A 27,636-nucleotide genomic window follows, 5' to 3' on the forward strand; every position below is an offset into this window, starting at 1 on the left:
AAGTGCGATTTAGAGCTTCTGTGCATGCGTGAGCACCGAAACCCAGAAGTACAGTGGTACCTTGGGTTAAGTACTTAATTTGTTCCGGAGTTCCGTTCTTAACCGGAAACTGTTCTTAACCTGAAGCACCACTTTAGCTAATGGGGCCTCCTGCTGCTGCCGTGCCACCGGAGCACGATTTCTTAACCTGAAGCACTATTTCTGTGTTAGCGGAGTCTGTAACCTGAAGCGTATGTAACCTGAAGCATATGTAACCTGAGGTACCACTGTAACCTGTTCTGGTACTTCCAGGTTTTGGCGCGTCCGTAACCCGAAAACCCGCAACCTGAAGCGTCTATAACCTGAAGTATGACTGTACTTAAGTATGCAACACCACCACACAAACTTATAAGTATTGTTTAGGCACCTACTTAGGCGGAACATCAGTCGTGTCAAAGGTGCCGCTGACCCCGCTGCCGTATTGCAGCTCAGTACAATATGTAACATAATATTTTGATGTAAGTTAATTTTGCATGCACGGTGCCATTGTGAATGACACGCGCTGTCATTGATTCAAGCACCACCATTGTGAATGGCAAGTGCCGCTGCTGGCGCTGTGCATCTTTGGTAAATGGGTGCACAAAGTCGAAAGTCCTTTAGTGAAACAGTAGGTATACATTTTGGTAATACCTAGGTATATATGTATTTTGTTTTTCTAGCTTGATCAAAATTATTTATTATTTCATAACAGGTAGATAGTTAAGAGCTTAGGCGGCTTCAGCGGTGGGCGCCTGACACACCCCAGAATTCGGCGCCTGGGTGCCCTACACCCTTTGCACCTCCCGAAAGACGGCCCTGCTTGTTAACACTCTCAACGAACTCTTTAAGAAGTTTGTGAGACACGACTTGCCCTTGCAGAAGCAGTCCTGGTTCTGCTTCAGAAAGACTTCTTTTATATGCTTGGTTATTTTATATGTACCCCTACTTTCCACCAGTTTTCTGGGACAGACATTAAGCTGAGCAGCCTGTAATATAAAGATTCCTTTTTAAAAGAGGGGTGTTACATTAGTTACTTTCCAGTGCTCAGATCTGAAGCCTTATCTGATGTCCTTTTGGTGTGTGTGTGTGTGGGGGGGTGGTGAACAGTAAGGCTAAAATCCAACTTCAGCTACACTGAACGGAACTTATTTTACTTTCAAATAGTGATGCATTGTGTTATATTGACGCAGAACACCAGCCTTCTCTCTTCCCTTTCCCTTGCGCTGAAAACAATCGCAGGTCTGGATTAGGAGCTCTGTCAGGATCTGTTAGTAGTCTGGTAAATAAATTACTAGATAAGCAGATGCGCTGCGGAGCCTGAATACAACAGGCGAGATTCAACAAAATCCCGTAAAAAACACACACCCAGAAACTGATTCTTTCTCAGGCCGCCGCTTTCCCCAGACATCAGGGCGACGATCTGCCTTCTTTGCTTTCTGGAGCAGCTTCTGTGGAATAATAATCATCCTCCTTCGCTCCTCGCGGCCAGCTCTCCCCCAGCTTCCTCCCTTCTCTCCTCCAATGGGAAGCCGGACCCTGAGATCCAACTTCCCTGGGGAAGGGAGCGCGCGGGGAGCGGGCGAGGCGGGCGCGCGGGGTCTTTGCCCGTCTCTTCCGCGCTTCCCAAGCGGCTCTTCCAGTCGCTCTCCTTCGACGGTGGGGCGGGGCTGAGATTTTCCCTGGGGCCGCCCCACTGCGCTCTCCTTCCAATCGGAACGCCGTTGTTGCTCGGTTTTTTTCTTTTCCCCGTCGCTGTCCAAACTTCCTGTAACGCTGCGGGAGGGAACCGGGAGCGGGAGTTCCCTGGCGGGAGATGCCTGAAGTTTGCTGGCAGAGAGGGAGGTCTCTGCTGCGGGAAGAGCGACAGAAGCAACAGAAGCACGTCGAAGGAGCCGAGCTCCCCCAAAATGGGCCTCCTCGAGCTGCTGTCCCCTCGCACCTACGGCCTGGCGCTCGCTACTGCTCTGGCGCTCTGGGCGCTCTGTGTTTTCTGCAGGCGGAAAAGGTAAGAAAGGAGGAGAGAGATCGCCTGGCTGCAGTGCCGTCGCTCGGCTGGCTGCAGGAGATCGCAGCAGGGTTGTTGAGATCCTGCAGGACTGGAAGACCCGGCAGAGTCAAGGGGAACTTGGATCCCGTTTCAAAGTTGGCTCTGATGCACCAAGGTTAACTTTGCAGAAAACGAAGGGGGAAAGAGAGCGATTGTGTCCCGTAACGATTAGCAGATTTATAGATCCACTTAACGCTGTTATCTTGTTAAACTGGCACCACACATGCATACTCTCTCTCATTTTGAGTTTGCTGCAACGACCGGGGGGCGATCTCTCTGGGACGTTTCCTACACGAGAGGCGTCAGGTTTTACCAGGGAGTGTTGTAGGTTCTGGGGACTTGGCAACATGATTTGGGTGGCCCCTTGAGCATTCACCTTTCCACAAATCCCCAGAGCCACACCGCCGTGGGAGAGTGAGTGAGAGCCATTCCACACGGTTGCTCAATGGGCAAAGGGGGCATTGCAAACAGGTTTTCTTTCACATATCTGATTTCCCCATGAAAGGGCAAAACTGGACGGAGTGCGGGCGAATGCAACCTGGCATTTTGATGCCAGCAATGTTGCTGCAACAAAGTTGGTGGATGCATGAGAAGCAACTACCCCAAAATAAGCACCCATCCCCAAGTGAAGCTGTAGTGGGCCTCTTGCTTGTGTGCCCCTCCTCTGGTCTTTTTATTTCAATTCCTTTCCTGGTGACTCCTAGCATGGAATTTGCCTTCTTCACATCTGCTGCACACTGGATTGGCCTCTTCATCAGTCTATCTGCTGTGATCCCATGATCTTGTTCCTGGTCAGTCACTGCCAGTTCAGATCCCACGTGCATTTGTTTACATTGAATTGCATTTGCCATTTTTATGTCCATTCACCTGGGTTGAAGAGATCCTTTTGGAGCACATTGCAATTCAATTTTCTTTTAATTTTTTGTTTTAATCATCCTGAACAATTTCATCAACAAACTTGGCTGCCTCACTGCTCACCCTGTTCACCTTGAAATCTACATAATTTATGGACAAGGTATAAAACACAGGTCCTAATACCAATCATTGGATGCCCATGGGAATCCCACAAACAGGGCATCAGTGTTACAGTGCTCTCCCTACTTGTGATTCTCATGCATTCAAATGCATACTGTCTCTGAGGTAGAACATAGCTATTGTGGCCACAGATGGCCTTATCATTCATATCCCGGTACTTGTCTACCAATACTTGTGGGACTCCACTTTCTACACCTCTTCATTGGGAGAACTGTCTATATGGTTCTATTCTGTGCTTCCTGTTTCTTAACTACTTCCTGATCTACAATAGGACCTCTCCTCATATTCCATGACTGCCAAGGTTACTCAGGATCTTTGATGAGACATTTTGTCAAAAGCTTTTCAGAAGTTCTAATACACTATGTCAACTGAGTCACACTTAGCTATATGCCTGTTGACATTATTAAAGCATTCTACAAGATAGTGAGGCAGGACTTGCAGAAGCCATCTTGGCTGTGCTTTGGTAGGCTTGCCATACATTACGAAAATTCTTGACGTGTCCTTGCTTTCGGGTGTAAAAAAGGTGTCATTTTGCTGAACTGGCAAAATGTCATGGAAAACCTGGATATATGGCAACACAATGGAAAAAGCAGTTCAAAAAGCTTAGGTTTCCCCCCCCAAAAGCTGAACCATTTCATGGGTGTCAGGAATTTTACTTTTTGAAAGTAAAATTGGCAAAGCTTGTTCTTTGTGTTCTTGGTTATTTTATCGTTAACAATTCATCTATGAGGCCTAGAACATCATTCCTTGTCACCACTTTTTTTGCAGTTCCTCAGACTCCCTCTCTGCAAAAGTTAGTTCAGGCACAGCAACCTGACAAATGCTTCTCTGCATTCTCCTTATCCTCCTCTATCACACCTTTGACTCTTGTCATCCAAAGGCCCAGCTCCCTTCCCAGCTGATAATCTATTGCTGATGTATTTAAAGCATTTTTTTTTGCTTGGGCTTTTATGATTTTAGCAATGTGCTCTTCATATTCCTAATTAGCATTCATTCTTGTTTGTGTCAGGATTCTTCTTCCCTATAACACCTCACCCCCCTGAGAAGCCTTGGGAACCCGGAATGGTTCCTTAGTCCAGGTTCTGCCTGTGTGATCACAGGATCCCTTTTATTATAAGCAGCACTTATAACTTTGCTCTACTTCCCCGGCTTGCCTCTCACAGGCGTTTCCCTTGTTTTTCTTGTCTCTCCCTGGGGCAAAGGTTCTCCTTCTCCTAGCTACTTCTCTCTCCTTTTTTTCGCCTCACCTGCCTCCTTGTGTTTTTGCTCCTGCTGCTATCACACGCCCCATGCCCGCCTGCCAGCCTTTTATCACGCTACTGTGAGTGTGTGAGGGCATTCCCCATGCTATCTTCACAACATGCCACTCCCTGTCCCTGGAAGCCTGCCTGCATTTCTTTTGCCAGTGTTAGCTTCTTTTCGTTCCCATTCCATTTTCTAAAGGAAGTTTTGCTTCTGGTAGCGTACTTGACTCTGCTTCAGTTACAGATAGGTAGCCGTGTTGGTCTGCCATAGTCAAAATAAAAAAGTTCCTTCCAGTAGCACCTTAAAGACCAACTAAGTTAGTTCTAAGTTAGTTCTTGGTATTATTTTGACCCTGCTTGTTACCTTCTGTTGTGGGGCTGCAGAGGGGAAAGGATTGGAGCTAGAGTTGTCCCTGCACTCATCCCAGAGTGGGCAAATGAGAATAGGCCATGTCCAGATCTCCATGCTACAGAGGTGGCTCTGCTTCTTCCTCTGTGCTCTTGCCCAGAGGATGAGAAAAGATGAGAGGTTTGCTCCTCGCATGAGCAGCTGCTTCTGTCTCCCTCTGGTCAGAGTAGTGGTGGGGATTTGGCCCTGTGGGACCAACCTTCTTTGCTGCACCATCCAGAGAGAGGCAGGGCAGGCAGATGTGGTGGATTGTGGTCTCCAGCAGCACCACAGACTGAGCCTGCCACAGCCACGGCTCACAGAAATCATGTGAGTGAGAGAAGGCAATGGCTATTCCTGCAGTCCCAACAACTGTTGCTCGCTCTCTTTCTCTACATGGCCCAGAGAGAGAGAGAGAGAGAGAGAGAGCAAGAAGTGGTGGGACTGCAGGAATAGCTATTGCCTTCTCTCGCTCACATACTTTCTGGGTGGTTGTTGTGGCAGGCTCAATCTTTACCTCCACACCTCTGAGAGCAAGAAGGGAGGTAGCAGAGGTTGTTTCTTGTAGCTTCCACTCGTCTTGTGCCACTTGCCCTCTCAGCCTGAGCGGGAGAAGGAGGTGTTACTCTTACATGGCAAAGTCTTATTTAATGGCATGAGTCTGCATCTGCTGTGTCTGTAGATACACAGCCTTTTGATTAAAATGCAATATGTAAACTGAAGGAAAGATGTGCATCTTTGCCCAGGCCTTTGAGGGAGTGGGATGGTGCATTGAGGAGTCACACGTTTTGGCCTTTTAGTTTTTTATTATTATTTTGAATCATACCTTTAGGCAGTTTTATGTTTATGCTTTCTTTATGGAAGGTTGGCAGAAATCAGAAATTATCAGTTGGTGTTATACGGGATCACAGAGTGGGCCTCTTGGATCTCCTTAGGGTGGGGGCCTTCCAAGATACAATGCCACACCTCACAAAACTCAGTGTTTAGTTGGAAACAGTGGTGGCACCAGAGTAATTGAAAGTGGACATGGTGAGAGGTGAAACTTTGCTAAAACCTATAAACTAGCCCATTCTTTGGAGAAGTCTTCTTGTTCCCTCATTATGTGGCTGTTGTACAACACACACACACAAATCTGCACTGAAATAAATAAGAGTATGTGCATATTTTCACGTTCAGTTGCTTTGGTGTTTTTACCATGCAGTTTTGAAGTGCTTGTATAAATGCTCCTGTTTATAGGGAATCCCAGCACACAGGCTAGAGATTAAATGTACCAGTAATGTTTGCCATATGAAGAACAATGTTGTGTAAGTTTGCTTCCAGATAATAATTACCGTATTTTTCGCTCCATTGGACGCACCGGACCATAGGAGGGGGAGAACACGCGCTGCTTTCCCCCACCGCCAGCCTCAAAGATCCCTGAAGCCTTTGGAGCGCAGCGCCCCGCTGCCCTACAGAGGTTTGCGCGCAGCCGTCCCCAAGCTAGAGCAGCGAGATGGAGCCCTCCGTCTTGCTGTTCTGGCTTGGGAACAGCCTTGCTAGCTTCTGCAGGACAGTGGGGTGAAGGCACCCCGCTGCCCTGCAGAGGTTTGCGCGCAGCAATCCCCAAGCTAGAGCAGTGAAACGGAGCCCTCCGTCTCGCTGTTCTGGCTTGGGAACAGCCTTGCTAGCTTCTGCAGGACAGCGGGGTGAAGGCACCCCACTGCCCTGCAGAGGTTTCCTAGCTTCTGCAGGACAGCGGGGTGAAGGCACCCCACTGCCCTGCAGAGGTTTGCGCGCAGCCGTCCCCAAGCTAGAGCAGCGAGATGGAGCCCTCCGTCTCGCTGTTCTGGCTTGGGAACAGCCTTGGTAGCTTCTGCAGGACAGCGGGGTGAAGGCAACGTCCCCAAGCTAGAGCAGCGAGACGGAGCGCTCCGCAGTGCTCCGCCTTCCTGTTCTGGCTTTGGGCTTAGCGGCGCAGCCTGCATTCGCTCTATAGGACGCACACACATTTCCCCTTAATTTTTGGAGGGGGAAATGTGCGTCCTATAGAACGAAAAATACGGTACCTAACATTATTCTACAGGAAACCATTTCCCTGAACTAAGCTATATTTCTAAAACAAAGGCAGGGATTCTGTGGTCCTTCAGATGTCATTGGACTGTAGCTCCTCTCATCCCTGCTATTAGCTATGATCTCTGGAGCTGGTGACATCCAACAACAAGAGTTTCCCCATTCCTGCCCTAGAACACCATTTCCTTCTTTGTGACAAATTATAGGTCTACTAACATCTCTTTTAAACCAAATGAGCCAAAAGTCGAACTCCACTTATGTAAAACATCTGTGTCTGTATCCATATATGATAGTTTTTCTGCTTTGATCCAGTCTCAGAAAGCATGGAAAGATGTAGCCTTCTGTCTTTTCATTTTTATGCTTTCATTTTTATTGCCAGAATAGCAAATGTAAATATATGGTTTGTGGCCATTGATAGCCTCTCTGAATTTGTCTACTCCTCTTTTGTGTGAAGAAGTACTTTTTGACATCACTGATGGTGGCTCTTGAAGAACATCAGAATCCTACCATAGGTAGGAATACTGCAACCCCTCCAACTTTATTCATAGATCTCATTGCCTCAATAGCTTTGGCTATAAAGCTTGGAACCAAAAACATAACACTGTATTTTTGAGATCGTAGAGTTGTGTACCAGCTCAGTGAAAACACCGTTCTGTGTTCTCAACTATGAGCATTTATCCAGCAAATACGTTGTGGATGTTCTGTTTATGGTCGTATTCTTAAAGGGAGATTGCCATGTTTTCTGCTTACTTTTTTCTGTTCTGCACATGCCAGGGACTCTAATTTTTTTTTAAAAAAAAAATCCATCTATGAATATATAATTGTTTCAGGATGTATTAGAGTGAGTTAGATAAACTATTGCCTCATTCTGGTTTAGTGCACACATTTGGAAATCCTGTTTGTATATTTTTGCAGTCTTTGGAGAGCGTCTGGGCTATTGGTATTACTTTTGAGCCAAGAACGCTTCTGCCATTTTTACCTTTCAAATTGTGTCTTTTAATATCTTCAGAGGCTCAAATGGCCCATTTAGAGGAAGGATGTGAATGGCAAATGACTAATTCTATACCTAAAAGGATGTTAGATGTTTTTAATTGAAAGGAAAATAGCAAGAAGGTTTTACTAGGTTATAAAATGTTAACGGCAGAAGAGAGTGTAGCATTGAAAACACTCTATTTTCGTTGCCATGCCATAGTAATGTACACTACTTATTGCCTTTTTCATGATCATTCTCATTCAGTAGCTTATTGCTTTTCATGCTAGGTCGTTTATGCTCGAGAGATTAGATTTTGGTAGGAACATCCACCTAGAGAAGGGGCCTCCAACATTTTTCAGCCAAAGGGCACAGCTGGAATTTTGAGAGAGGCCACCACCACCTCTGGTTCTTCCCTCCCCACCAAGACAGTGTATATGCATATGTGCACACAAAAATGATTTAAGTATTTTATGAAGCATGGGGAGAAGTGAGATCCAGGAGAAATAAAATGGATCCTCTTGAATTTTATGATTTTACACAGAGCCATCCCCTACCCAAAAGAATACCATCAAATTAAACTATACATTGGTAGATTGCACAGTAAAAATCGCAGAACTTGCCAGCACCACTAAAAGACTAAGAAAAGGCATACATTCATGATTTTTATACAAGATGGCAAGAAAACCATACACAAAAAGCCACAGAACACATTTGTGGGTCAAGAGGTGACCTGATGATCCATAAGAACCCATGTTTTTGCTGCATGGCAACACTGAAGAGTACCAAATCAGTAATTTTTAAATGTTTGCTCAATGTTAGTTGGGCTATGTATGTGTGTGCTTGTGTGTGAAAACTACACAACTTCAAGATGATTCATTTAACTGAATCCAGTTTGTGTGCGTACATACACATGCAAATCTCTCTCACGTAGCATCTCACTTTCTTCCCTTTGCCACTCCCAGACTCTCATTACTCCCTCCCATCAGATGTCAAGGAAATAAACAACTATCTGACTTTTAGAAGACATCTGAAGGCAGCCCTGTTTAGGGAAGTTTTTAATGTTTGATGTTTTGTTGTATTTTTAATATTTTGTTGGAAGCCACCCAGAGTGGTGTGAGAAACCCAGCCAGATGGGAGGGGTATAAATTATTATTATTATTATTATTATTATTATTATTATTATTATTATTATTATTTCTCCAAGATCACTCTCTTTTCCTTCCTACTCCAGCCTGCCCCCATTTCCTGGTCACTCTTCCCTCTGTTCAACTGGTCTGACCCTTAAAACAATTAGACTGAAAAAGGAAGTGGGACTGAGTAGCATTCTTTCAACTTTCTCCTTCAGCTTTACACGCTTTCCAAGGAAGAAAAAAGGAGGCAGTGAGGGGAATGCTCAGAGACTTTGCTGGCAGTAAGGAAGTCCTCAAGGCCATCATAGTGTCCATGGATGTGGTGCTGGCGACCCTTAGAGGCACACTTCTAGAGGCACTGCTAGGGACCAATGAGAATTGGAGTCCAACAAATGGAAAGCAACACATTGACTATCCACATAGGTCCATCCAACCATCATTTTTTTCCCTTGCTAAGAATATAAGAAGAGCCATGTCAGATCAGGCCCAAGACCCATCTAATCTAGCATCCACTTCTCACAGTGCCCAACCAGATTCCTGTAGGAAGCCCACAAATTCTTAATCTGCTTTGATAGACGATGGGTTGCCAACCTGTTTGGACTAGCTCATTTTAAATTTCAGAAGAAGGTTGGGGTAGCCAGTAAAAGAAAATAGGTGCCATGAAGGGGGAAGAACCATGGGGAGTATAAAAAAGGTAAAGGGACCCCTGACCATTAGGTCCAGTTGTGGCTGACTCTGGGGTTGCGGCGCTCATCTTACTTTATTGGCCGAGGGAGCCGGCGTACAGCTTCTGGGCCATGTGGCCAGCATGACTAAGCCGCTTCTGGTGAACCACAGCAGCACACGGAAATGCCGTTTACCTTCCCACCAGAGTGGTACCTATTTATCTATTTGCACTTTGACGGGCTTTCGTCCTAGGCTCTGTGGTTTAACCCACAGCGCCACCCTCATCCCTATGGGGAGCATAGCATAACACAAAATGAGAGAAATAAACAGCTCTGACAGCCTTATTCACAAGAAGTTACCTATGCCCTGCTGGTCTTGATTATGGAGACCACACCTACCTCCCCACACCACCCACTGATGCTGTTGCTGCCTAATAACAAAGAACATTCCTCAGTACCAGGGGAAAAATAGCCACACCACTCTCACTTCACAGAAATCACATAGAAGGTGCCTGCATTCTTTGCCCCATAATATTTGTTCTGGGAGACTTAACCCCCCCCAAAAAAAACAACAACACAAAAACAAATGGAAGCTCAGAGTTTGGGGCATTTCTCCAAGGGAAGCCTTCATAGGCATCATAGCACCTGCAGATACGGTTGGTGACCCCTGGTTTAGAGTTCTACTAATAGAGGCAGATACTGTTTCAGACATGCTGATTTACTGTTGATGGTCCCTTAATATTTAATGTTTTGCTTTCCTTTGTTAAGTTTTGTGTATTGTAACCTGCTTTGATTATTGTCTTCATAGAAAAGTGAGGTATAAATATTCAGTAAATTTAAATAAGGATCCTGAGTGCTCTGGGCTGTGACAGAATGTGGCTAATGTAGGCAGACATATTCGATGACACTTGGATGTAAAGGTAAAAGGACCCCTGACCATTAGGTCCAGTCGTGACCGACTCTGGGGTTGCGGCACTCATCTCGCTTTATTGGCCGAGGGAGCCGGTGTACAGCTTCTGGGTCATGTGGCCAGCGTGACTAAGCAGCTTCTGGCAAACCAGAGCAGCACATGGAAATGCCGTTTACCTTCCCGCCGGAGTGGTGCCTATTTATCTACTTGCACTTTGACGTGCTTTCAAACTGCTAGGTTGGCAGGAGCAGGGACTGAGCAACAGGAGCTCACCCCGTCATGGGGATTCGAACCACTGACCTTCTAATCAGCAAGTCCTAGGCTCTGTGGTTTAACCCACAGTGTACTACAGGATAATTGTGTACTAGAAGTTTGAGGGACGACTTGAAAAGTGTTATTCACACAGAATCTCTGCTGCAAACCTCTTTAACAAAACAGTTCTCTCTCCATCTCTCTTCCCCCCCCCCCACTTTAATCAGAGGGCTAAATGGCATCTTCATAGTTTCTCCTGTTCAGCCAGTCAAGTTCTCCTCCGGCTCTCTTCTGAATGAACCTGCCTTTTCATTCAACTGACAAAATGAGTTCTGACCCATGAAATGTTACGTTAAAGTATATTTCATAGTCTGTTACACTGCTACAAGATTAGCATGTTTGGAATTAGCCCTGCTTATATAAACAGTGGAGAACCCGAAGCCCCCCAAATAGTGTTGTACCACAACTCCCATCACTCCCAGCCAGCATGGCCAGTGGTCTGGGATGATGGAAGTTGTAGTTCAGCAGCATCTGGATGGCCACAGGCTCCCACCCCTGATGCACCCACTTGGAATTTCTGGGGGACAAAACGGTGTCCCCAAATAACCCATTATTTGGGAAAAGGGATATTTTTGGTAGGATTATTAGAACATCTCCAAGGGCTTGTAAACATCTTGAGGCACGTTTCTCAAATCTGATCACATATATTACCATGATTTAATTAAAGTATGCATTTAAGAAATATTTCTATTGTGGCTTGCTTTAATGTCTACTGACAACTACAAGGTAGGTGATTTATATCTAGAAATCGATGCCAGTTGTAATTTCTTCCTTATCTAATAACATATTGTCCACACCTTTTATAATCTTCATGCTAAGTAGGTTAATTATGTTGCAATATATATAATTATAAACACCACATATAGAGTAGCAAACAAACATGCTGTTGGGCAATGTTCTTTGAAGTGCCATATCCATGTCCATAGCTGACTTCGTTGTTTTTCTTCTGCTGAGTTTCAGGGAATCTCTCATTCAACCTGTTCTCTGGTTCTTTCTCTCTCTGGACTTTTTTTGTATTTTTTTTAAAGGAATTTTTCAAGGTACCCTATTTTTATGGCAGGAAAACAAATGTCTCTTGCCATTTTGCTTTTAATAGTAGCTATAAAAATAATTCACATTTAAATAAACTACTTGGCTGACATCTAGCATTCTATGCTTTTGTGTTTGTACAAATCAAAACTGAGAAGAGTGCTGTTTCTTTCTTCCTCTTCTTTTTTTAATTTTTTTTTTTATATCCTGCCCTCCCCAGCCAAGACTGGGCTCAGGGCAGCTAACACCCGATATAAAAACAAATTAATTGAAATACAACTTAAAAACAAGATTGAAATACAACATTAAAACATTAAAATACAGCCTCATTTCAATGGAAATCAAATCCACAGGAGGAGAAAGGAAAAAAGAAGAGGGGGAGGGAATCAAATTGATTCCAAGCTGAAGGCCAGGTGGAACAACAAGAAATCAGATCCTGCAGGGCCCTGGTCTCATGAGGCAGAGAGTTCCACCAGGCCAGAGCCAGTGTTGAAAAGGCCCTGGCTCTGGTTGAGGCTAATCTGTCTTCCTTAGGGCCCAGGACCTCTAGGGTGTTGCTATTTATGGATCTTAAGGTCCTCTGTGGGACATACCAGGAGAGGCCGTCCCGTAGATACAAGAGTCCTAGGCCATGAAGGGCTTTAAAGGTCAAAACCAGCACCTTAAATCTAACCCTGTACTCCACCGGGAGCCAGTGCAGCTGGAGAATCACTGGGTGAATATGCTCCCATGGCAGAGACCCCGTGAGGAGCCTCGCTGCAGCATTCTGCACCCGCTGGAGTTTCTGGGTCAGCTTCAAGGGCAGCCCCGCGTAGAGCGAATTACATTGGTGAAGCCTGGAGGTGACTGCCGCATGGAGCACTGTGGCCAGGTCGGGGTGGGAAAGGTAAGGGACCAACTGCTTGATGCGGCGAAGGTGGGAAATGTTGATTTGCAGTACTAACTTGTACTTGTGAATTCAAATCCAGGAATTCAATTTTCTGTGGGATTGTTTGTAATAGATCCTTTTGTTTATTTTGAATTGTAGGTTCAGGTTTTGACCTGTAAAATGCTTCTGGAAAGTGAGTTGTTAGGATGATCACTTTTTATAACAATGCACTATTAATCCATGAAAGGGTAAATTCCAAAGGCTTTGAGTCCTGGTTTAAACCCTGGCGGTCTTGGTCTTCCTAAAGAGGTCTTTTGCCCTCTATAGGCATGATGTCACCACACATAAACCATGTGGTCAGTGTCAAATTTAAGCATCACTGGTGTGGTGTAGTGGTTAAGAGCGGTAGTCTTGTAATCTGGTGAACTGGGTTCGCTTCCCCGCTCCTCCACATGCAGCTGCTGGGTGACCTTGGGCCAGTCACACTTCTCGGAAGTCTCTCAGCCCCACTCACCTCACAGAGTGTTTGTTGTGGGGGAGGAAGGGAAAGGAGAATGTTAGCCGCTTTGAGACTCCTTAAAGGGAGTGAAAGGAGGGATATCAAATCCAAAATCATCTTCTTCTTCTTCTTCTTCTTCTTCTTCTTCTTCTTCTTCTTCTTCTTCTTCATAGTCTTGCCATCTTGATATGACAGCAGTCTGCGTCCCCTGATATGCTGGCATACTAGAGTCTATGATAAGCACCTTTTAAAACATGCTGACCATGTTTTGGAACCACGTTTTTGAGATGCTCACCATTTAGACTATCTATTGGAAACAAAATATACATTTAAAATACCTCTGTGCTAACATCAAGTTAGCCTGCATTTTTGTGCATGTGGCTTTTCTAGATTCTCTGAATTTATCTTATTCTTACAAGGCAGGGCAGTAAGATGGTTAATGCGTTCTCTACTGTCTTGAAGACTGAAATATCCGTACCCTGCCTTTCTATCACAAACCTATCCCTTGTGGCTCACAATATTTAGCAAGGCAAAACGCTAAAATGGTATATTTTATGCTATACATTATGTGTTATTTTCACTGGATTGAAGGGTAGTGTACGAATGTTTTAACTAACAAATAAATACAAGGTAATATTTAACCCAGCTTTTCCAGTCACAAAATATAACCTGAGATAGTGGTTGACAGAAACTAAATCTTGGGTCACTGCTTTTTAGAACCCCAAGCTGAAACCTCCATTGCTTTTTCTTTTCCTCCTAAGGAACATGTACCAATCCATACATAACTATGGTGATAGGAGAAAGAAGCTTTAAATAGTGGTTAAAATGACTGTTATATTTAGTGGTGACACCTCGTAAGGTGCCACAGATTTGCGTTGCTTTTGTTTTATTTTGGAATAACCCAACATTCTCCCTGCAAGAAGAGCTTTGGGGCCTATGAATGTGTAACTTTATTTGCGCCTGTATAGGTATAACATTTATTTTTATTTCCCTGTATATTTAAATCAAGTTCTTTACTCGTTAGTGTGCCATGCCATATGGTACAGAGCTGTATGCCAGTTGATAAAAATATTCTGGGAACACAGGAAACTAGCAGTCGGTTCAAGAAGGGTGATGATTCTTGACCAAATGCTTGTGGGCTTTTTGCATTATTTTTAGCACTTGTGTGCATTTTGGAGCAGCAAAGGTTTGTCCAAGAGGACATCCTGTGTCTCATGATTTCCTTAAACACATTCCTTTAATATTTCTTCCTCCCTAAAAATGCAAAGTAAATGCATTTACAAGCCATATTATAATGAAATTTCTTTGCAAAGGAAAATAATAATCTCTGTCTTGATGTATCCTGTGTGCTCTACTAGTCTTGTCACTCTTCCGTAATTACTCATTTATGTCAGTGGTGCATTTTTATTCCAAAACAAGGTACAAGTTGTGACAAAGAAATTAGCCTGTTCTTCCCAGTCTTTGGTCCCAGGGGAGAGAGGGGAAACCCACAAAGTGTCAATCAGTGAGGTACCCCAAAATTTCCTTCTTGTCTCAGACGCATTAGGCCCAGACCCACAAACTACAGGGATGGTTTAGGATCTGATGAAGTTACGGAGCCTGACACTGAGTCTACTAGGCTTCCTATATATTTTTGTGGCTAATCAGGAGAAGGCATGCTTGCATGAGATGTTGCCAAATTGTCCATGGCCACTTCTCATGCTTCACAAAGTTGTTTGGGGAAAGGGCCCTTGTTGTTTCCTGCAGCTAGCATGATAGGTAGGCTGTATGTTCTTACTTTCCTGTGAAATTAAAACAAGGCAGTGAGGTATAGTGGTTAGTCAAAATAGGACCAGGGAAATCTAGCTTTCAGTCCCCAGTCAACCACGAAGTTCACTGGTTGGCTTAGTCTGAGAGCCGGCATTTGGCCCAAATGTACATCATGGGGCACTTCGGCTTCTCTCTGAGCTTCTTGTAGGGTAAGGTTTGGTATAAATAATTTTATTCTTATTTTAAGACTTTCATTTGTATTTTTATATTTATTTAGATATGGAAGCACATAGAAATACTCAAGTTCAGGTTGCCCTCTATGTTGAAAGTCTGACATGAGTTATATAAAAACCTATTGATGCTAGTACAGTCTTCTGAACACTGCTGATACTGGTGATGGCAGAAATATATATAATAATAATTTTGACTCTGCTCTCTGGAAGGTGTGTGCCCTGTTCATTCTATTCAGTATTTAATGGCCTCCATAATATTTTCATTCAACCCATGAACCCATCAGCAATTTGTTTTTACAGGTTAATATACTTACAAATGATTTTCTAATAGAATATCCTCATCAGAGGGCAGATTTATTAACACTCCTCCTCCTCTTTTGATTGTCTTTTTTAATCCCAGCTCCATGTATAATTTACTTCTTCCTTGGTGAGTGCTTAGTCTGAAGAAGGCTGTCTTGCTGAAATACTTGAGCTTAGACAAATTTGTCTTATTCTCCTGGGCAAGATATGTTGGCTCTAAGCACCAATTCTTTCTGAGGTGAACATTAATTTTAATTGAAATCTTAGTGAGGTTAAAACAGAAGTGAATGGGTTAAGAGCAAGAGCCAGGTTCAATACGAGTTTCAACAAGAAATTGTCTTCGGTGAATTCCCTCAGACTGAGGTCCATCTCCGACGGTCTTCTGGCGGTTCCCTCACTGAGAGAAGCAAAGCTACAGGGAACCAGGCAGAGGGCCTTCTCGGTAGTGGCACCCACCCTATGGAACGGCCTCCCATCAGATGTCAAAGAGATAAACAACTACCTGACATTCAGAAGACATCTGAAAGCAGCCCTGTTCAGGGAAGTTTTTAATGTGTGACATTTTAATGTATTTTTAATCTTTGTTGGAAGCTGCCCAGAGTGGCTGGGGAAACTCAGCCAGATGGGCAAGGTGCAAATAAATTATCATCATCATCATCAGTGCCTATGCAGGATAATATTCTCTTTGAACGGGTTTTAACACTAGTTGCAGTCATACTGTCAGTGGATATTCTTCCTTGGGACCAGATCTGTGAGTGTGTGGAACCAATCTTTTTCTCTATGCTTCAAGTCAGAGCTTTCCAAACTGTGTGTCATGACATATTCAGTGTGTCGGCTGCAGTGTGTAAGTGTGTTGCGCAAATGCTCCTTATGCTCCTCCTGGGGCTGGAAAGGGGTAAGTTTAACCTCTGGTTTGTGGGTGAAACTGAATTACTGCATTGCGAAATGATGCATGTCTAACAAGTGTGTCACCAACATGAAAAGTTTGGAAAGCTCTGCTTTAAGTGCTCGATATTGTGTTTGTTCTCTGAGCTGCCTTGAGCAGGAGAAATATATTTTAAGGCAGTGCAGTGGTACCTCGGGTTACATACGCTTCAGGTTAAAGACTCCGCTAACCCAGAAATAGTACCTCAGGGTTAAGAACTTTGCTTGAGGATGAGAGCAGAAATTGTGCTCCAGCAGCATGGCAGCAGCGGGAGGCCCCATTAGCTAAAGTGGTGCTTCAGGTTAAGAACAGTTTCAGGTTAAGAACGGACCTCCGGAACGAATTAAATACTTAACCCGAGGTACCACTGTATATAAATAAATGCCACTAACAACAATAATAAGACTGATCCTGTAACTCTGTCCCTAAACAAACCTTTCTAGCTCATTCATGGTGATGTTTTAGAGGAGCTGGGAACATGGCTGTAGCTCAGTGTCAGAATATCTGCTTGGCATGCAGAAGATGACTGCTGCCAGTCAGTGGAGACAATACTAAGCTAACTAGACCAATGGCCTGGCTCAGTATAAAGCAATTCCCTGTGTTCACTTTCTGTCATTCCCAAAGAGAATTAGAAAAGACGCTCAGTCTGAAATACTGGAAAACCACTGCCAATCCATGTAGAGATTACTGAGCTAGAGAGACCAATGGTCTGGGTTAGCAGAAGACAATTTCCTATTTCAAATCAGACAGTAATTGCTTGGACAAGACCTGTGAAACTGGTTCCGCCATGATGGTGCCAGGCTTTCAAACATTACTACAACACTGAGGTAATGAATGAACAGGCTCCAACAGGAGAAGGAAGAAGATTCCCTATTACTGCTGTCTAGTGAATTTTCCTTTATGTGCACTCTGGATAATTTATCCATATGTATTACATTATATGTATTGCGCGCACACACACAGACACATTCAGTTTTGGGAACCATAATTGATAGGTGCTTAAGTTACACATAGGGGAGGGGGACTACACTGGAGACTACCCCCCAGTGAACTTGGCATTATTGGTGCCGTACATATATTGAAAATAATGAAAACAATGAAATCAATAAACCTTTGCTTCTCCTGTTCCTTCTGCTGCTATACCTTTTTGTACTTCACTCCTTGTCACTTTGTTGGATAAGGTGGGGGAAATGTATGCTTGCTGCTCCAAACTACTTCTGATACTCTTTCAGGCTTTTCAGAACCTTCTCCTTTTACTTTTGGTTTAAGTCATGCTTCCATCACAAAAAGCAAATGCCAAGCCACTTGGCATACTCTGGAGGAGAGGTTTGCAAGGGAGTCAGATGCATTGCCCATATAATATTTTGGTGGATTCTTTGCACAAAGATGCAATTGTACTAGGCCTCCTCTGAGGCATGCAGAAACAAGGCTCAAAGTGCACGTGGTTAGATTATGCTGTGCACTCAGCACAGCCAAGAAGTCATTGTGAAAGGTTTCCCCCCTTTATTTCTGTCCTTGGATCCCCACACATTCATAAGATCTGATCTTGCAGTTAATTATATCTTGGATTTGTGGGACTTTAAAAGAGCATAATGATGAACCAGCTTCTGCCTCTGGGGAACATGTTTCCATATATCTGAAGTTTTACTGTAATTACTTTTGATATTCCAGCTCATGACAATAGCAAAGGTGCCTTCTCCTTTATGTCCTCTTCTTGATCCAATAAGATATTTAATTTTAGTAGATCATTTGGGTTCTCAGCATTGGCATTAGATAGCCATGGACATCAGCCCAACACATTTCTCTTGGGGTTGCTATTTAAAGCTATTATCTAGAAAATATATCTCTCTGAAGGCTGGAAAGGGCAATTTATCCCACATGGTAGATTCAAATATTTGCCATTATCTGCATCTTACTTGCTACTCCTTCCCAGATTATTTACAATTCTGTGGCATAACACTGGTTATTAAATGCATGGTGATAATTTTAGAAAAGAAGCTACATGAATTTAAATCTGATTTCCACACTGAAGTAAATCTGTTCAAATTATGTTCATTTGGGGGCTTTAAGAAATTGAATTTAAAAGTGTTTTCTGGCTTCAGGTGTCTTTCATTTATTCTTCATAACAAAAATGGAAGGCTAGTTTATAGTGTGTTACATGTACATACATAAACACACATAGAGACCCAGTTCAGATGTAATTTTATGATTTGCTCAAGCAAATCTCTCTTCTCATGCCCAGGATTGCAAACCAGGTTTGCAGGGAGCAGACGAACTACAGTTGGCTGGTCTAGATGCCGTGGGAAGTTATGGTTTAACAAACCATGAAGTCTCCCTTGGGTGTATGAAGGAAGGAAGAGAACAGGGAACAAGAGTGAACAGTTTTATTTAAATGTAATTGATGAAACATTTGCATTTTGGAGGCTAAATAAATCAGCTAAAGTATTTAATTATTTAATAGTCCTAGTGTGAATTCAAGGACATTTCTAGCAGATCCGTCCTCAGAATCAGGAGGCTGATGGAAAACCCAACATGGGCCATCTAACCAAGTAGGGAGTTGGACTTGGGACTTATGATGGAGCCTGGACATGGCAGTTAGAGAAAGATATTGAAAGTCCAAGGCTTGAACTGAAGGAAAAGAGCAGTCTTCAAAGTTGAAAAGGCAAGAGCCTTTGAACGTCAAGAGATTTGAGATGAGAACAGGGTATTCATTCAAGATCAATTATAAGCCTCAAGCAGAAAGTTCAGAAGAAGAAAACGGAACTTGAATTAGAAGAAGCATTGGTTGTGAGGCAGACAGAGGTAAGTCTTTCTGTCTCTTTCCCTCATAGTGTTTTGATGATCAGCAGAAATGTCAAGAAAGATTAGCCAATCCAAGACAAGAGTAGGAGCAACATCTATGGTTGTTCTTGGAAGCAAAGCCAAAAATGGTAGAGGCCCATGCTGGTTTGGCTGCTATGCAACCAAGGAAAGGGGAAGGGGAATCAGTGGGTGCTTAGATTGGCCCTGTACTGCTTTGGTGCCTGGCAAAATGCAGGAACCTCATAACCTCAACCTTCCTTCCAACCTTGAAGCTGGGGAGGGAAAACAGGAAGCTGCCTTATACAGAATTAGACCATTGGTGCCCAGTATTGTCTACACTGGCTGGTAGTGACTCTTCAGGATTTCAAACATGGAGCTGTCAGAGATTAAATCTGGGACTGCATGCAATGCGGATGCCCTATTGAGCTATGGCCCTTTTCCTAAAAGGCTGGGGATTATATAAGAACTGTCAGGCTGACACATGTCACACTTGCAGCTCCAGGCTTGGGAGGAATGCAGTAGGTTATCATTACATTAGAGGATGGTGGCACATGGTCCTGATAAATAAAAAAGTGAAAGGTTGCACAGGAGCAATATAGAGTGCCAGGAACTCTATGTAACTTGCTGTCTTAGGTCAAGCGAGTCTCTGCTCAGGTTAAGGATTTCTATATTGGAGTGTTTAGAGTAGCAATAAGCAGCATGGTGCCTGGGAGTTCTGAGCAGCAAGTAGAGCAATCAGATGATCTTGGTACTTGAGACAGTAAAAAATAAGTTGGGGGGGGGGAGTCTGGAAAACACGATTAGAGAAATAGTTATTCTCTTGTGCACAAATTGTTCCATTCACTTAAATTGTGTTTCTGGTTGGTATCCAAGGTTGCATTTCCAGGACAGTAAAAGTCCTCTTTGTATCATATGGCAGAAGAGGCTCCAAGCCCATGGAATCTTTTTTGGTAGAATGTAAGAATGGGTCAGGAACAATGTAACCATCTAGGAAACACCATTGCCACTGTATTTCTATGTAGCAGGTTTTTTGCACTTATGTGAGATGTGTAAAAGTTTCAGCTGAAAGGATGGAAACTGTTTCAGGCAATCTTGTTTTCTCATGCAAGTTTGCAAAAACAAAACAAACCCCCTTGAAAAACACACTCACAAACAAATCTCTAACACAGCTATTTTTGTGGATTCCCCTAAGGATAAAAAGTCACACAGTGAATATCTTGCAAACATAATTGCTTTTTGATTTGTAACAGCCGCTGCAAACAAAAGGATATTTTACATTACAAATTCTGGGCAGGCAGTCAGATTTTGAACTTTGGAACAACACAGTCTCTCTAACCACTTTCCCCAGAGGACTGTTATAGCAACAGTTGCTTTTAAAGCATATAGCAACTTGCGCAAGTGAGGAGTTTTGAGGGGTTTCATCCAACTACTTGGAGAATTTGTATTGGCCAGGAGTTTAAATCTTCTCCAAGAAATTGACCCCCATGCCACCTGCAAATCCAAACCTACACTACATGGCATGGAGACCTGCTGAAGAAGACATGGAAACAATAGAATGATGGTGAGTCTCAAATTGACTTTTGCTGGAAGAGAGCATTGCATCACAGCTGGCTATATGTGCTGCAGCAATTAATGGTAAACAGTACAGAGAATCTTGATAGTTCATTTATAGCATGTCTCTTATCTAGACCTCCCACAAACACCATGGTCTTGGTGAAAATCAGACAAATGCTATATGCTTTTAAACTGTCTACATAAAATGCTTTAGTTTATTAAGACCACACCATCCCCTTCAAGTGGCCACCTGTGATTTCCAATTGGCAGGATAATTCATAAAACTTTCAGAATGTTTTTTTGTTTTGTTTAAAGATGTGCTCCCTGATACTCTGTTTGAATCTGACACATTTAGTTATTGCTTTGAAACCTTTCAATATCCTTTCTCCAATCGTGGATAGAACTAGTGTGATCATGGGTGCAGGAACTGCTGGACCAGTCTGCAGCTGCCCAATGTGATGGATCACTGAATTGCAGCTGGCAACTTGATTGGTGAAGAACTTACTGGGTTCACTCCCCCCATCCACCCAGGCTGGCCAATTGATTCTTCTGGGCAGGACAGAGTATATACAGGGCTTCTTGTTCTACCTGAGCTTTGCTTAAGCAACACATTGAGCTCTCATACGTTCCCGCATCCTTGCTTATTCCTTAGTCAGATTTTTGATGCTGGACCCTGCTTTGTGGTTTTTCCTTGACTTTCATTGACTCGACAGTGATTTTTCCCTTGTGTTACCTGGGACTGCTCCCCATAGCCCAGCACAAATAGCAGCATTGCAGTTGAAAACAGTAGTGCCATTCCCACATGCTTCTTATCTCCTAATAATGTTTAGCAATAGTAGTGTGTGATACGATGTCATCACACTGTCTGTTTCCCTGCCTCCTTCCCTCTATACAGTAGCCAGTGATGTGGCGCAAAAACCCGGATGTTGCACATTTCCCTTACTAAGCTAGATTGGAGTTGGACAGAGACAGGGGAAACAATCTGCAGCTACCATTTCCTGCAACACCCCCACAGTGGTGTTGTGTTCAATTGCACCCTGTGTTTCCTACCTTGTCTTCTCTTATAGCCTTGGCGCAAGTAAAAGATTTTGTACCTCTCCCTCTGTTTTCCTCCCTGGTGCAATACTGGAACAGCTTCCTTGTGTCTGTTTGCACCGCTGTGTCTTGGGTCACCTCCAGGTTGTTTGTATTTTGCAGGAGGGATTCAAGCAGATATCAGAAACTTAAGTTTCTGAAATTAAAGTGAATTGAAGCACTCAGTTACTTTAATCTAACAAATCTACTTAAAACCAACCAACAAACCAGACCTTTTGTGGTTAGGAGAGTGCTGGCAAAATGCAACTGGAAAGTGCGTAATGGGAAGACATATAAGCACTGCACAAGCAAATCGGGATGGATGCTTCTTGTTGTTGTTTGTTTTGTTAAATAGTATACCACCCTTCATTTGAAAATCTCGAGGCTGTTCACAGCATAAAAATACAAGATAAAATATATAATAGAACAAAACCAAAGCGAAACAATTTCTCCTCTCCCACAAATACATTTAAAATGATAGAGAATGTTAATCAGCCAAAGGTCTGGTTGAAGAGGAATATTTTTTCCTGCTGCCTAAAGGTGTATAATGAAGGCACTAGACGACCCTCCCTGGGGAGAGCATTCCTCAAGTGGGAAAAGACCTGCTCTCGTGTTGCCACACTCCAGACCACTTGGGAAGGAGGCACACAAAGAAGGGCCTCAGAAGATGATAGCAGGGTCTGGGTTGGTTCCTATGGGGAGAGGCAGTCGAGGTATTGTGGTTCTGAGCTACTTAAGTCAGTATAGGTCAAAACCAGCACCTTGAATTGGGCCTGGAAACGAAATTGGCAGCCAGTGCACCTCACCTTCCCAAGATATCCCTTGTTCTTTGTTGTCAGTAGCTAACCTCTCTTCCCATTCCTTCCTTGTTCACCCACTGCAGTGATATGGCCCTCCCATATGTACTCCCATTCCCATTAATCCCAGCCACCATGGCCAATGTTGAAGGATGCTGGGTACTGTAGTTCGTTTTCTGGAGAGCCACAAACTCTCTATCCCTGACCACGCCACTTCTTTGTCCTATACAGTGTACCTAGCACATTCTTAAAGGTAAAGGTAAAGGGACCCCTGACCATTAGGCCCAGTCGTGACCGACTCTGGGGTTACAGTGCTCATCTTGCTTTATTGGCCGAGGGAGCCAGCGTACAGCTTCCGGGTCATGTGGCCAGCATGACTAAGCAGCTTCTGGCGAACCAGTGCAGCGCACGGAAACGCCGTTTACCTTCCCGCTGGAGCGGTACCTATTTATCTATTTGCACTTTGACGTGCTTTCGAATTGCTAGGTTGGCAGGAGCAGGGACTGATCAATGGGGGCTCACCCTGTCGCGGGGATTCGAACTGCCGACCTTCTGCTCAGCAAGTCCTAGGCTCTGTGGTTTAACCCACAGCGCCACCCGCGTCCCTAGCATTCTTAGCACCAAATAAATGGTGAGTAGAGCAGTGGCAGCTGTTTCTTGAATGAACGGCAGAGGGCAGATCATACAGAAATCCTCCTCCTTGGAATTGCCCTGTCTCCACCAGGCTTAAGGACTTGAGGTCTATTTTGTCATATTACAGTCTTCTAAATCAGCAGCTATAATTTAAAAGGACATTGTCAACCCCTTTGAGGAGCTTAATGTCCATTTTGGAGCAATTGGAGGATATGAGTTATGACTATGGGAATTTAATTTCTGTGTTTAGATTGTAAAACCCACAGCATAAAAGAAAAACCCACCCTGAACTGCAGCTATCGAGTAGCGTGAAAATTATTATCTCTCTGCTGAATTTTGTAACGTGCCATCATTCTTCCTGCTCTGAACTCCTATATCACTAATGGGTTGGAGTTGTATTCTGGAAAGTCATGATTGTTTGTTTAAATCTTAGGCACAATAGGAGAAACTGTTTATGACCACTTGATCACCAGCCTGCCTATACATCCACGCTTGCATAGACGCATGTAAATTCATGGGTCTATTTTGAACTGAAGGAAGTCACTGTCTTTTTAATACGTACCTGCCTCCTGTAGTAATTGAAACAGTGTTTGTATTTCAGCTGGACAGAATACTTAACAGGTTCTGAATACAGGCTCAAATCATTGTCACATGTGATTAACTCAACGGGGGGGGGGGAATGGTGGAGGTTTAAAGGAGTATTCTTCTTAATTCCCCTACTTTCTCTCTTCCTGAGAAATCAAAAGGAGACTGCTTTTTTAAGGACTCTCGTCTTACCCATGCCAACAGATCTAAAGAACCTTGTTTTTCTAAAGAAAAGTTATTTGTGATTTTGGGCCTGGCTTTCTGCTGCTAAGCAGTACTCAGTAATTAAATAAAAAAAAAATAGTTATATATGTGTTTGTGGCAGGGGGTGGGGTAAGGGGGTTTATTGGTTTGTGGTGGTGGTTTTTTCCTTGTTCTTATTATGTATTTTGAGTTTTTATCTTGCATGTTTATGTTGTGAACTGCCCTGAGATCTACGGATAAAGGGAGGTATACCAATCTAATCAATCAATCAATCAATAAAAATAAGGAATCACAACTTTTATGAAATTAATTATTCATACGTCTGTGTCTTCCAAGGTTCTATAATGGATATTACCAATTATTGGGGAATTTTTTTTTTATAAAGAAGCTGGATTTTTAGATGGCAAAATTTACCTGTTAATTTTCAATGGTTAAGGAAAAGCAGTACTTTTCAGAAATAGGGTAACATATAAGCACATCAAATTTTATAAGGAATGGAAATTAGACACAGATTATTACCAGTGGTAATACTGGTAATTATTACAGATTATTACCAGTGGCAGCTTCTCTGTGAATATTCAGTGAATACTTCTGCACAGGGTTAGCCCCCTATGGCATAGAAGGTTTTGGTGTAGGAGTTGGTGCTAGAGGGTCACATGGATGAGTTATTGAAAGGACAGGGTTTGGGGGTACTGAAAAGGCATGAGATTGGTAGGCAAGGCTTCAGACTCTTATCTGGGAAGGGATGATTTCTAATTGGGACTGCAGCACAAGGGAATATTTATCCTTATCTTCCAAGCTGCAGTTTCTGCAAAGGAAAAAAAACCTCCCTGTGCTGCAATAAGTGATGGGGGTGGGGAGGCTCCCACTGGCACCAATGGGAGCTCCCTGCCCCATTGCTAACTGCAATGCAGATATGTCCTTTTGGGGATCAGAAATCATAGGTGAGGAGAGAAGGGTAAAACCTTCCCTCATGCTGCAGTCGCAATTCAAAATCACCCACAAAGGCACACACACTTATTAAGTAAAGCAGAATGTCCTTTGATCAGTCATTCTTTTTTTGACCTGAAGAGGGGATTTACGTGGCTGTTCTGTGAGGGGCAACTTGGCCTTTGCTATAGCTCAACTCTACTCCCTTGTTAGGGGTGGAGCCACCTGCCTTGGCTGCGACTGCTGTTGCTTTGACTTCACAGCAACAGGAGGTGGCAGTGTCCCCCGAGAGAATCTGGAACCAGAGGTGGAGAAGGCAGTCCTATGGGAGCGGGTAACAAAGGTGGAAAATCTTGGCCCCAGAGGCGGAAGTGCAAGACTTCTCTGTACAAGGAAAAGAAAGAGGTCAAAAGAGCTGAAGGGGGTGAGAGACAGAGGGAAGCTGATAGACTTAGGGGGTTTGGGTGTTACATGCCTGGAGAAGCACAGGATCACCAGAAACCAACAGAAGAACTATCAACTATCAGTCTTTTTAGGGAAACGAAGAAAGGGATTCAAGATTGTCAGGAGTTGCAGAATGAGGATGAAGAAAACTGCTGGCTGCATGACATCTTACCAGCAAGCCTTGAAGCCCTCTTTTTCAGAAAAGGGAACATATGGCTGCTGATGACCGAGAGCTTCCCCCAATCCCTGGAAAGATGATGTAGGCTTGTTCAGCTGTTACAATGAACACAGTTGTATCTATGCATGTACAAGGGTTTATGTGAAAAAGGACACAGATATTAGGGTTGCCATACATCCGGAATTTCCCAGATATTTCTGGAAAACTGCAGCCACAAGCAGTGTCCAGGCGGAAATCGGCTAAATGTCTGGGAAAATCCAAACGTATGGAAGCCCATGTCGGCAGTGTCGTTTTTGCCGATTTCCCTCAGAAATAGCTCGAAAACCTTTCTGTCTGGATTTTGAAATATGGCAAACCGTCACACATACTGATTTCTACAGCTCACCTGTTGTGCTCACAAATTGTACACTTGTTGAATGCGAACACCCCACACCTTTTACTCCTGCAGAACTTTGTGGGTTCAATTAAAGCATGATGTATTATTTCCTTAAGAAAAATTAAGAGCCATTAGGCAGAGAATGCACATTTGCAATGAAGGTAAATGGCATGTCTTGTTATATTCTTTTTTTAAAAAAATGAAATGGCAGGGTTTTCTTTTCCTAAACACAAGCTGGCTGAAATCAATGAATGTTTCCTCCAAGTATTTTACTTCCCAATAAATTTTCTAAGAATTTGAGCACACTTAAAAGGAAGTGGCTCATCTGATTCCATTGAAGTTACTTCCTCATAAGTGTACTTTAACTTTGTATGCACCTTGTTAGTTGTACTTATTAGTCACTCCCCCTTCCCCCCCAGAAGAAACTAAAACTACAAAAATGCACATTTAAAGCCAAGTATAAAACAATATACCTAAGTAAAAAATATTTTTAAAAGATATAACCCCACACACTAAAAGATATACATTATTAGGAAGTAAGGGCCTTGGAAGGAAGGCTCCCTGATTTCAGTAGAACTAAGTTGGTTAGAAAAGAATTACCATTTATTTTAATATGATTCTGTTTCATGTGCTTTTTTAACCTTAATAAGATAATGCATATCAGAAAGTGTAAGAAATTTTGCAATAAAAGGCAAGTATATTTTCCATCGATGTGCACAGTCTGTGTTGAACCCCCCTGCCACCCATCCAGACTGGGAGTAGGAGCTGGTATGGGTGAAAGACCTTCCTTGTTGGTATTTTAAGGAGCACCATTTCAGATCCCCCTAAATGAGAACAATGTCTGTCTCTCTGTCTCTCATTCTGCCTGGCTTCTGTGTGTGCAAGAATATTGGAGAAAGAAGTCTGAGGTGCAGAATCCAAACAACTTTCCTCCTGCTACCCCCAAACTACTTCTAAAAGGGGCAGCTGCATGCAGTCTTTCTCATCCTGACAGATCCTGTTCTCTCCTGGCAGCAGAGGGCAGTGTGGAAATAACTCTGGGCTAGCAATACCCATGTTTCAAGAGCTCATGGGATATGGGACCAATGCTTGCAGTGCCTTCTTGCTTGTTGGTTCTCTTGTCGGCGGGTGTTTGTTTGGGTGCTAGCTACTTCATCCTTTGCTAGTGAAGTGGAACTATTCCTTTGCTGTTGAATGAACTGAGAAAAGAGAGGACATTGGACTGACAAAGGTGGGCGTCCTCTGAGTTCACTTCCCCTCTCAGTAGATACTGGATGGGCAGCCCCCATCACAGCAGAAAGAATTCTGTAGAGCAGCAGTGGGGAGAATCTTGCTTGGAGGACATGTTTCTATTTAGTCAACTTGTGTAACAGTCTATAAAATCTATAAAATCTATAAAAGATGATAAGTGGACTCAGCTTCCTTTTAATGGGCAACATACAAGCAGGGCAGTTGAAGCCAAGACAAATTTTTCCTTGTCAGCGTCACTATTTTGCAGTTGAACATTGTGGTTGTATGTTTTAGGCAGGACGTCTTTGTGTGCAGTGTGCTCACAACACTACCTCGGCTACTCAAGGTGTTATCATTAAGATGCTAAAAAGGGTCATTGGTTGATGCTAAAAATGCATTTAAAAATTCTGATCACATACAGTGGCTTCTTTTTAAAAAATAAACCAACAGGTTGC

At 43.4% G+C, this 27,636-nt stretch overlaps 1 protein-coding gene across 1 annotated transcript in view; it reads left to right on the plus strand.

The window, feature by feature from the left end:
- The first annotated feature begins 1,576 nt into the window (after positions 1 to 1,576).
- Positions 1,577 to 27,636, plus strand: part of CYP7B1 (cytochrome P450 family 7 subfamily B member 1) — a 103,725-nt gene continuing 77,665 nt past the window's right edge. Inside the window, exon 1 of the mRNA XM_083517948.1 lies at positions 1,577 to 2,023. Within this exon, the coding sequence (XP_083374074.1) occupies positions 1,926 to 2,023 (98 nt within the window). The 5' untranslated portion in view covers positions 1,577 to 1,925. The remainder of the gene's footprint in view (positions 2,024 to 27,636) is intronic.

This window comes from Podarcis liolepis (assembly GCF_965112155.1).
Source record: "Podarcis liolepis genome assembly, chromosome: 8".
NCBI classification, from domain to species: Eukaryota; Metazoa; Chordata; class Lepidosauria; order Squamata; family Lacertidae; genus Podarcis; species Podarcis liolepis.